We start from the raw sequence: 12,306 nt of genomic DNA on the forward strand, positions 1-12,306 counted from the left end.
AGATTCAGGAGACTGGAGGCTAACAGTGAACGGTGGTGCCGAGTTGGGTAGGTATAACTTCATTATCATGTCCCCCCTTTTTTTTAGCTGTCAGTCCTCTTCTTTTACACAGAGTGATAATCTTCTGATGAGTAGTGATAGTTTATTATTTTCCCCACTGTTCCCTCCCCCCTTTTCAAAAAATTTTAAGCTGCCAAACCTCTCATTTGAGCTATTTTTCTTCATATATGGCTCCCTGTGCCAGTTTGGCATTCTCCGCGAGAAGACACATTACCACTTCAGCTCCAAGCCTTGCACCCCAACCAGGGCTCTTCTTTGTACTAATGAAGGGCAAGAACCTAGAAGCAGCTGTCTACATAAGGGTTCTCTTCTTGACCCAATTGCCATAGGTGGCAGTAGGCTGCTTCTTCTCCTTTGAAGGAGAGCTTATTTACATAGTGGGGGATTTATGAAGACCGAAGTACTCATACACTGGTCTTAACTTAGCCCCCATCCCCTTTTCCCTGGCCGAATTAACTAAAAGGTGAACGCCTCTTAGTAAACTGGGGTGCCGGTTGCCCGAACCGGCGCCCGGAGTACCAAATTTACACCTGCTCCCAGCAGATGTAGACTAGGATCATGAATTACGCCCGCAAGTAGGCGTAAATCATGATAAATGTGGCGTGGGAGGAGAAGCCACACCTCCTCCCCACCTTTTTGAGCTCCCCCGCCCATCGGATGAATGCGGGATATGGCAGGCGTATGCCAGGGAGACTAATCTGTGACTTCTCCCTGGCGTACACCCTTGCCGTACTTTTTATAAATTAATGTAAGATTAGGTCAGAGTTAACCCTTAAAGGGGTATTCCTGATGGTTGCATTGCGCTGGACTAGCTATGAGCATAAAAAGAACCCATACTCACCTACCTATCAGTGATATTGCAGTCCTCTGCTTGCTTGCTGCTCTTCTTACTTCTGAGACCGACTCCTCTTAGCAGTGGCAGCTCGCTCAGCCAATCACTAACTGTCGGGTTGTCCCGCCTCATTCAGTGATTGGATAAGAAGGTTATCACTGCCAAGACAAGTCTGTCTCAGAAGGAATAACAGGAGCAGCAAGCAGGGAACCAGAAGATGTCACAGGGTAATCCTCAAGGAAGCAAGGTAGGTAAGAGTTTTTTTATGTTCATAGTAAGCGCAGCACAATTTAAAATTATGCAACTATCCCTTTAAACACCCTCTAATAGTGGCTTTATCTAGCCAGAATTGTATCACTTGAATGTATGGAGTGGAGCTTAGTAACATAGAAATGGAGGAAGAAATTAATCCACATAGAATTTTGTACCTATTTACATCAAAAGAATCAAAAACATTTTAAGGGGTGGATATCCACTTTAAGCACCTGGCACCTCTCATTTGACCTCAGCATACGGACAATCTCACACAATTGTAAATTTCATTTGGTTACTAACTTACTATCTTTTATTAACAATTCCAGCCCCTAAAGTGACGATCAGAGAAGGCAGCGTCTTGTGCTATATTGGTAACATCTGTTCGGCTTTGTTGCATCTTTAATTCTGTCTACCTTCGAATCTAAAATTGCTTAAAGCTACGTTGTCTAACGGCACTTGATTTTTTGTTATTTTAACTGAAGAGACCCCGGTTGTGGAGCTGCGCTCCTTGTTTCTGCCACCAAGTTCTTTCTGATCTCCGCTATAACTAAATACAAACACTGGGGTCTGGGAAACCTGCAAAATGACTGCATATATGTTATTCTCAAAGAGAGAAAGTGTTTCCAGATGTTTGAGCTTGAATGGGCTTTTCTTTACTTTCCATGTGGCCCTCCTTTTCCTATCATAACAGTGAGCTGGAAAGAGTTACAAAGCATTAAGTCTCCTCTTCCCAAACTCCCTAATTTCTCTGTCCTGCCATGACCGTCTCATCCATAATTTGACATTCAATGATTTCATAGATCATCTTCTTACACTCAGGTCACACCTTTTCTTTTCTGTACATCTGACTCATTTCTGTATTTTTAATATACAGCCTACATAATTCCACCAGGAGAATCTGAGAACTTCACGTGTGGATCTGTCCTGTTTATAGAAAAAAATAACGGTATAGAAACGAGAACAATATTAACATGCATGAGTAAAGTACAATGTCTTTGGGATTTGAAATGTATATCAGAGCGATGAACACAATGATAAACAGACGTTATAACGTCAAGAAAGAGAATTCTAGGTAGTCAAAGTCACTTCCGAATATTCAGCCTCCCTGACAACTATCCAAACTGCATAGCTATAAAAAAAAAACATACTGAAATCCTGCAAATTGTTTGTATCCTTATTTTTTAGCTTTGGGTACTAATATAACTATTGCGCATATCAATACATTTGACCGACCCAACTCCATCATAGTCAATAACATATCTCTTCTTTAAGGGTGTCTTTTAGAACTTAAAGTGTCCCTGTCATTATAACAAAATCTAAATCAACAGTACATGTGATATAAAGCAAGTTTTATTTTTTGTTGTTATCATGCTGTAAAACAAAGCTATACTTACCAGAAATTCAGCTCAGGTCTCCTGAAGGTAGATTTTTAGACTTATAGATTTTTAGCGCTAGTTGTAAAAAATAGACTAAACACAGGAAGTCTGGCCAATACAGAGAGTCACGGCTCAATGTGTCCATCAATCACACGACTGCCTTCTCTCTGTGAGTGCTCAGATGACCTGGGGAACACAGGACTTCCTGTTTTCTGACTCATTGAGAAAAAAACAGAAAACAGGAAGTTCCTTGTTTTCCATGATAAAAGAAAAAATAATAATAATAGTAAATGCAAATTGCAAACTTGCTTTATATCACATCTACTGTTGATTTAGATTTTGAAAACTATAACAGGCACACTTTAAGCATATATCATCAATACCAGATTGAATGGGTCCTATCACAACGCCTCTATGAGTTGGGCAGGGGAGTCAGAACCCCTCACTGATATAATATTGATGAATATTAAAGTCCCAGAAAACCACTTGAAGGATTTTTTTTTTTTACTCATAGCAGCTAGACATGAGCAAACTGGTTCGGTTGATATGGGATCCGGTTCGGATTTTTCCAAAAGTCCGAGTCCGGTCAGATTCAGATTTTTGGAAGTCCGCTCCGAATTTATTTTGTTTATTTATTTATTTTTTCTTGCTTTCTAAAATGGCTGCTGCCATTTTAGAAAGCAGGAAGTGTTCTGGGTGTGAAAATGATGCCCGGAACACATCCAATCAGCAGGGATGTTGCACTAGCCCACCCCCTGTGTGATGTCCGCATTGCTTTAAGAGGAGCGGTCACATGACCGCACGACGCAGTCTGCAGAATGAGAGGAAGGAGACTGTTAGCAGTGCACAGAGCTTTTCAGTGAGAAAATGCTGCAGCTGCTGCTGCACTGAGAAGATGTACAAAAGCAAAGACAAAAAGAGTATTAGGAAAGCGGAGAGGTGAAACATAGTGATTGAGAGAAAAAAATAGAGAGGGCGAAAGATAGATAGGTAGATAGATTAGGCATAGGAGAGCAAAGGGTGCACAGAACAAAAACGTGCTATACAGATATACAAGTACTATACTGTCACCCTTGCGAGAGTGTATATGACATAGGTGTTTTCCTGAGGCACAAATATATACCTTGTGCATGTGTGTAGAATAAAACTCTAAAGAAAGTGCTATACAGATATACAAGTACTATAGTTGGACCCTTGGAAGAGTGTATATGACATAGGTGTTTTCCTGAGGCACAAATATATACCTTGTGCATGTGTGTAGAATAAAACTCTAAAAAAGTGCTATACAGATATACAAGTACTATAGTTGGACCCTTGCGAGAGTGTAGTGGAGAGACTGCTCCTTCACTGCATTTGTGACCTTTTTCCTGCATAGACCCTGTAATAGTGAATTTCCTGCATAGACCCTGTAATGGTGAATATTGAAGTCTAAAAAAAAAATTTACTTTGAGATATTGAAAAGATAATGATGTTACTGACATGTAGAGCCCTAAATTCAACCAAATACACTACCCCCGTATCATATATCATAAACTATGAAATCCGAAGAAATCTGAAATTCGGTCGAACCGAACTTTTCAAAAAAATCCGGAAGTCCGGTCGGAATGAACTTTTAAAAAGTTCGCTCATCTCTAATCAAAGCCAGATACTGAAACATATTCTGTTTTCTAATCTGGTACTATTTTCTTATTGTAATTTAATTTTTTATTTTTTAACTTTTTTTTTATTATTATCTGAGCTGTTGTTAATAGCATTTAGTGATCTGCTTAAAACAAGTCCAATGGACATAGACAATGGACAGGACCTTTCTGATTGACATAAATGTGAAATATTACTGGGCATACTCAGTGACCTTTGAAGAGGTCATTCTACATACTGTTTTCTATAACTACTAGTGTCACCTTTCCCTGTAATGCTGTACAGATCACTTTACAGCAGCCTCCTCATTTATCAATATGCGCCCTGGCGTATGTAGGGGAAAAGGGGCAGATGTGTGCGTAAAATACCTGCTGGCAGACGTAAATCATGGCAAAAATCTACTTTATTTAAGCATATGGCTACTTCAGTCTCCATAAATTCCCCCCAATGTGTCAGCATAGTTGTAGGCTTAGCTGTTAGAATGAAAACTGAAGGAATTTAAAATATGTAAAAAATATTGGTAGTAAACTTAAATTTTTTTTATTAAATAGCCTAAAAATATTTTTAACTTGATTTGGGCTTTGGGAACATAGCAGGAAAAGGTGGCCGTCTCCTTATAATCATTACCATGAATAATTATTCTTGGCTATGATTATAAGGAGGCGGCCGCCTTTCCCATCTATGTTCCTATCATGGAGCCACCATAGGCTTACATAGCGTACATGTTGTTTTAAGTGACTTTTCAGGATGAGCTGTCCTGTGTACATTATTTACTGTATCTTTTTATGGCATAAAGATTTCTGCTCTGAAAGTTTTATTTTAGATGTCTTTCTCGTTCTGCAGCGTTTGTGTTAATGGGCACTCCAACTCCCTCCTCCCCTGTCCATCAACTTCTATTGCTTACAATCTGATCTTTGATGTAACTACACGTCATACCCAGTAAACAAAAGTCATTGCTAATTTTTAATTTAGAAAGAGTTGTGGGATGGGCCGAGGAATATGCTTGATAACAGGTGAAGGAAGCATTTTTGTCTGATAAGATACAAAGATTCTATTTTCTATTGATTCTGTTGATCTCAATAAAGTTTGTTGAAACGACTGTGACTATGTAAACAATAGGTAATTTTTAGACGACACATTTAGTTTTCTTTTAACTATAAAATATACACTGTATATAAGGTGGGCCCAAGAAATTTCTCAGTAGAAAACTTTAATGAAAACCATATATGGAATTTATCAATAATAATATAATGTAGATAGTTTGCATTTTTTCCAGTTTTAATTTATTCTGTTAGAGCTGCTCACTAAGCTCTGCAAGGAAGATGGATAGCGTACTTGTAACTTACAAGGGGTTTCCTGGGACTGTAAAACCGATGGCTTACCTTTAAGATAGGATGTTAATATTATGGGGTCCCAATTTAGCCATCTCTGCCAATCAGCTATCTGTAGAGAAGTTTCCCAGGATTGGATCCAGCTTTCCCAGGCATCCTGGGAGGAGTGGCAGGCAACGGAGCAGTACTGAAAAGCCGGCGGCTTGATGAGCGGAGCGCAGATCAAACAAAGCCCTTTCCTTTATTTAGATAAGCAATTCACTCATCTCTAATCTGTATTCTTAAAGGGGTATTCCACTTTTCATATGTTGCTGTCCATGGTGAGACTAACAATTTATTACATACTTATGAAAAGATAAAAAACTGTGTGAAATATTCATGCCGTCTCTCCCTCCACCCCCTACCTTCCTAGATGGCTGATGTAAACAAATCCCTGGCATGCTTTATCTGTAACTTTGTAGCTTCTTTGTAATGCTAGGAGGATTAAACGGAGGTGAAGTTGCTAATGAACTTACTGTGATTAATTCTCCCGGCATTACAAAGTTGCAGATAGGGACTTGTTTACATCAGCCCTCTCAAAAGGGAGGGGGTTGAGAGCAGAGAGGACTGAACAGCTCAGACACAGTTTTTTGTGTCTTTAACAGAAAGCAGCAGCATAAAGCTTGGGAAAGGAGACTTAATAGATAATAACAAGTAAGGAATGAATTGTCTCGCCATGGGCAGCAACATATCAAAAGTTATGTTTGAGCGGAATACCCCTTTAATCCTATTGAGTATTGAATTTTTCACACAGCTTATCAGTGGGAGGGGGCAAGATTTGAACCCTGGTGAACTACTATTGATCGTCCTGTATAACCCCTTTAAGGGCTATATCTTATACATTGTGATAAGATAAAATAAGTGTGTGTCTACAAGTTCAAGGTCTAGACACAATGTTATATGTAAATCCCAACTTTATGGGAAGTATTAGCTGTAAATTCTTCTTTGAGACTAATAGCAGCTGATGCAGTCCATTGTCTGCCCAAATATATTACAATTGTCATCTTACCGTAGAAGCCAAAATAATTCCGTTTCCGAGGCAATTCCAGCGTAACAGGAACCTAATGGGAAACATATTATTCTATTCTTAATTAGAGGGGAGAAAATTATGGGAATTGTTTCATCGACATAGACTCCCTTAATGTCCCTCATCTCATGTCCGAAGAAGAACAATCCCCACAATGGATTGAGCAATCAGACATATTCGGCAGCTTCATAGTAAATTCATTGTGGGGTGATTCCTTGTTCAACCAATAATCAGGGAAACCAATGAAAAAAAACTAACCTGTTTATATATAATGTACACTATAATCTACAAACAAAATAATATCGCTTTTATTTGTATAGCGCCAACTGATTCCTTAGTTTGTCCGTTTTCATCCCTGTCCCCATTATGGCTCACAATCTAAATTCACCTATTTGTATGTTTCGGGAGAAAACTGGAGTATTCCAGAGGAAACCCACACAAACACATAGAGAACATACAACTCGTTGGTTGGGATTTAAACCCAGGACCCCAGCACTGCAAGGCTATAGTGCTAACCACTGAGCCAACTAAATAACCAAATGGTAATCATACCAAAACCAAGGTATAGAAACATACGTTATTAATTCCATAAAATCACAAATCCTGTATATGAACACTCCATAAAAAAAAATAATATATATATATATATATATATATATATATATATATATATATATATATATATATTATAGTTGGTATTTGTTTTTATCATGTTGGTTTTGCTATGGTTACTACTTGGGATCTGTAGGTTATCCAGCCAATAATCACCCTGAGTAATAGAGTCCTTCGGCACCATAGTGGGCATAGCACAGTCTTGTCTAGAATCTTTCTTTAAAGTTTATTTAGACAAACACGAAAACAAGGTGGCTTAGTAGATCTCACGTGAAAAGGTTTGTGTTGTTATTATCACATTTGCTCATTCTATTTTAAGTAGCAGGTGCTAACCAAGCTAGAGTATGGTAGAATACACTTGCCAGATTAATTAGTCATAACAGGTTGTGTATATATCGCAGAGACAATTTCTCTAGAGTAGAGAATTATTACAAGTTTCTTACCCAAGCATTTGCTCCACTGAGTTGCTAAATGTTTGATTTACAACAGAAAAGTGTGAATTTCTCCAAAGCTTCAGTTATATGTCAAATGGAAACAAATCATTTATTGCACGCCATGGCTTTAGTTTTAGTGAAAGATTATACTAGAGGAAATTGGACGTCACTAAACCTTTAAGGGGTATTCCAACCTAATAAAATGATGGAATATTGCTAGAATAAATTCTCCATTAAATGGGGCCCTGCAGGGAAAGATTGTAAAGGGGACAAAGTGCTGAATTAGTGCACTGAAGCCTTTTTTTTATTCTAAGGATTAGTTGACCAGTCCTATTCTTGGAGTGGTGCATGGCCTCGGGAGATGCCATCACTTTATAAGACGGGAATACCACTTTTTCGAAAGCTCTTGCCCAAGCCATGATATAATATTTAGTAAAGCTTCTTATTAGGCTAGGTTCACACTGCGTTTTCAGCATCCGTTTAACGCATCCGTTTTTTTGCAAAAAACGCATGAAAAACGGATTGCAAAAAACGGATTCATTTGTGTGCATCCGTTTTTCCATTGACTTCCATTATAAAAAAAAACAGATCCGTTTTTTTTGACGGACCAAAACGGACAAAAAAATGTTGCTGACCCTATTTTTCTGGACTTTAAAAAAAAACGGATCCTTTAAACGGATGCTGAAAACGCAATGTGAACCTAGCCTTACATTAAAAGTTTTAATAAGAGATGGTATTTTAAGGATCAAGCTGAAAAAAGCCTTAAGTTTCCATAAAGAAACATCCATTGCCAAGGCAAGTTGTTGTCTGTCCAAAAGAATGATGTAGGATTCACTCAAATCTAGAATTCTGCAGACATTTAAAATACTTATAGAGAATAATAACAATAGAAAACGAAATAATAACAAAAGTACGAACATAAATAAGTTGTTACCTACAATAAGAGGCATCAATAATTTAAAGTGAATAAAATAAAAAAAAAAAATAAAAAACATTCTTTTTCGTAAAGTTGAGTGTGTTAAAGTGGTATAAATTAGCTACAATAAGCACAGAATGGGCAGGTACTATATTCTTGTGTGGTATGAAGATTGGGGCTATGTTCACGCAACATCTTTTTAGACAAAATAACAGCCGTTGTCTTTAAAATAATTTGTGGCCATTATTTATTTAAAGATGCATGAGTTTTTGATGGCTGCCCCTTTGTGTGAACATAGGCTAAGACTGTATATAGTAAATATACATTATATCTACTTTGGGTTCACTTGACCTTTTAGAATCCAGAGATTGTTAGGATTATTTAGGGGCCTTTTAGACAGGTTGAAGGGCGGCAGATACTGAGCATCGATCTTGGTGATCTGGAGTCATTCATTGTGCTTTTACAAGGCTGGTGTGGACCATTAAATTCATTACTATATTCATCATTTGCTCCCCAAAAGAACAGATCGACCCATTGATCAATGCTCATTTGGTTAGTCTTCACAGGGTTATATCAATTATGCGACCCTTTAAATTCATTATTATTGTTATTAATGTTATTTACACATGAAAGTTATTATTGTTATTATTCCTTTTTGCTGTTTTTGCCATTTGCTCTTTTTATCGCTATTTGCTCTTTTTAATAATAATTTTTATTTATATAGCGCCAACAGATTCCGCAGCACTTTACAATTCTGGGGGTACATACATAGACAAAAAATAGACATTACAGAGATATACATATAATTATCCATACATGAGGAGTGAGGTCCCTGCTCGCATGCATGAGCTTACAGACTATCAGGAGGGGGTTTGAGACAAAATGGCATCAGGACTAAGAATTCCTAAGAGCACGCATTCATTTAATAAAAGTGACTTTACATTTTGTATATTTTTCTACTACACTGTACAACCGAAACAAACCAGTTATTGATAGACCCTCTGGTTGGTTCCTGTACCTTTGCTCTTGGGTGTGGAGAACCTGTGCAGGACTGCCTCTTCTAAAGAGTATTCAGCAGAGTGGGTATATAGTTCCTGAGATATGAAAGGAGAGGCAGGAAAATGTGGAAAAATGTTGAACCCCATTGGTATATTGGGATCCCTTGCTTCTTTATACACCACTGCTTGCCATGATAGTCAATAAATCATAATTTTTGTTTGGTTAAGTGGGATAAGTAGATGATAGGAAGAGTGTTTAGATGATAGGAATTAGAAGAGGAGAGCTGGTGTTTCATACCAAAAATCCAGGCGGTACTTGGGCTGTCTCCACCTTCCCCACAGAACAGGAAGGCAGCGGGAGTCAAATGCTGATGGTTCGGGTTCGAACGATCCTGAACATCGGCCCTGTTGGATCATCTCTAATAAAGACCAGTTGATAACCTTACATGTGTATGTTATCTTTTTTAGGAAAGCCCACTTGGTCCTCAGAAGACTAGAGAAAGTTAGCAGCCATTGTTCTGGACTACTCCGGAGTGCACATATCCAACGCCGGATAGACAACATTCCTTACCTAATCTGTCACAGTGAAGACCTTCGAACATCAGGTTTAGTTTTGTACAGCATTTTGAGGGACAGCAAATTTACATGCGAAGAGAAAATGGTATCCATGCCTCGCAACACGTATGGAGACTCCAAAGGTCGATGAGCATGGTGAAGAAACTCTGACCTCCTCAAGATGTTTTTGAAAGAGTATTAAGGGTCATGCCAGCGTTACGTCACGAGCAGCCAAGAAACCGATCATAGCGTCTTTTACAAACTATGGACAGATAAGGTGCTATGAAAACACATATCCATTTTTAAAAAAGAACTTTCCTAGCGAGAGACAACTTTTTTTTAAGACATTCTTTTGTTGAAACCCCAAGAAGAGTACCAGCAAGGCACTGCTCTACAACTTACTCCTTGGATGGAGTTGTTCCTAATCTAATGTTTTTAGTTTCCCTTTCGGTTTTTCCAATTAATGTGGAAATGATGCAGGGAATTTTATATTTTTCTTGCTTTTATAGGTCACTTAACCTGCTCATTTTTGTGTGTATTGTCCAACAATCTGTATGCATTAAACATCTTACTACGGTACATACTATGTGTACACTGACTGTCACAGTGCCCATATAACTGTATTCACTCCATTGTGTTAAGTGTGTCAAATGTCAGAGAAACAAAGGTGATGGACTAATAAAACATTGGATAAGGGAAAAGAAGGGATGCAAAGTGGAAATCGGAATATAAAAACAATTAAGTGATTTCTGAAGGAAGCAAAAACATTGTTAAAAACTTTATTAAATGAATAAAGAGTAAAATAAATGAATAAAACTGACAGTATTGGTCTAACCTGGTAAAATGATGTGGATCATGTTTGTTTTTTTTATTAAGATATTATTTTGTCAATAAAGACGTGATCTAAGTGGAAATACATGATGGTCTACATATGAATGTCAATCGTTACTGGGATTTAACCAAACTTTTTTTAACATGTCGAAAGTTTTGATTGGGGTATGGTTGTTTAGGCCTCCACTAATGACTAGAGACGAGCGAACCTGCCGAGGTTCGGGTTCGTATGAACCTGAACTCTCTGCTTCTGACTGCCGCTGTCTGCCCTCTCCATGGAGAGGGTGGATACAGCCTGAGGACCCCCTGGAAAACTGGGATACAGCCTATGGCTATGGCTGTATCCCAGTTTTCCAGGCGGTCCTCCGGCTACATCCACCCTCTCCACGGAGCGGGCAGACAGCGGCAGTTAGAGACCGAGAGTTCAAGTTCATACGAACCCGAACCTCGGCAGGTTCGCTCATCTCTACTAATGACAAGAATAAGCTAGGAGAAGAACTCAATTGAGCACTTCACTCCTCAGCTTGCTGAAGGAAATGGATTATATAGTAAGTTTATAGTAACCTGCCGTGGGATAGGGAGAGAAGCACTTTGCCAAGCGCTTCTCTCAGCTGGATCATGCCATTGGTGGAGGTCTGAACAACCAGATCCCAGCCGTTCAAAAAGTTTGACATGTTAAAAAAATTTTTTAAATGACAGTAACATTTTAAGATCCTTACAGGTATAATATTATCCTTAACTTTTTAATTATTTAAGCTGTTTTAGGGCAAAGCTAGAAGGGATCCAGCAGGAAGAATAATAATTTCTTCTGGTATTTCCCATGGTTGAAAAAATTGATTGACCAACTTTCACCCAAAGCTATGTATGAATCAAGTGTAATATCTGTTCTTATGGGTTTGATATCTGATTCGTCCCCTATCTGGGGACCATATATTAAGTGGATTTTAGGAACAGGGAGATGGAAAAAGGGCTTGCTCTGTCCCCTCCGGGCGTTGACCTGGTGTTGCTGTTTTTTCAGTTTCAGTGCACCATAAAAAAAAACTATGTATGAAACCATCCTAATGATATATACACGGGCTGCCCTAAGCTAAAATAAAGGGTCTGTCTAAAACTCCACATTACTAGGTACAGGACATAGACAATAAAGTGGCACTGTTTAAAAAAAAAACCAAAAAAAAAACATACCAATGCCAATTTGCCCCAAACTAGTTCTGACATTGGAAACTTGCCCCATAAGTTAAATCAATTTATAGTTTACAGTTATACTTACAGTAGTTGCTAATTGTAGATAGTATAATTTTAGTGTCTGTTCTATTCCAAGGGGTAAAAGCTAGGACACTGCCACATCTCCATTACACATGTAAAAATGGGCACTGTTTGGGGCATGTGAACTTGGTTCTCA

General features: G+C 38.3%; 1 protein-coding gene and 1 non-coding gene across 3 annotated transcripts in view; both read left to right on the plus strand.

Annotated features, from left to right (window-relative positions):
* The window catches only part of ASTN2 (astrotactin 2), a 526,582-nt gene extending 515,692 nt beyond the window's left edge, over window positions 1–10,890 (plus strand). For both annotated transcript variants that reach the window (XM_069943247.1, XM_069943248.1), the window contains exon 22: window positions 9,987–10,890. In XM_069943247.1, the coding sequence (XP_069799348.1) occupies window positions 9,987–10,224 (238 nt within the window). In that variant the 3' untranslated portion in view covers window positions 10,225–10,890. The remainder of the gene's footprint in view (window positions 1–9,986) is intronic.
* An 855-nt stretch (window positions 10,891–11,745) lies between these two features.
* LOC138766689 (U2 spliceosomal RNA) lies at window positions 11,746–11,938 on the plus strand. The gene has a single exon (XR_011358738.1). It is a non-coding gene; the product is annotated as a U2 spliceosomal RNA (small nuclear RNA).
* The last annotated feature ends 368 nt before the right edge of the window (window positions 11,939–12,306 follow it).

Source organism: Dendropsophus ebraccatus, chromosome 10 (assembly GCF_027789765.1).
Source record: "Dendropsophus ebraccatus isolate aDenEbr1 chromosome 10, aDenEbr1.pat, whole genome shotgun sequence".
NCBI lineage: Eukaryota > Metazoa > Chordata > Amphibia > Anura > Hylidae > Dendropsophus > Dendropsophus ebraccatus.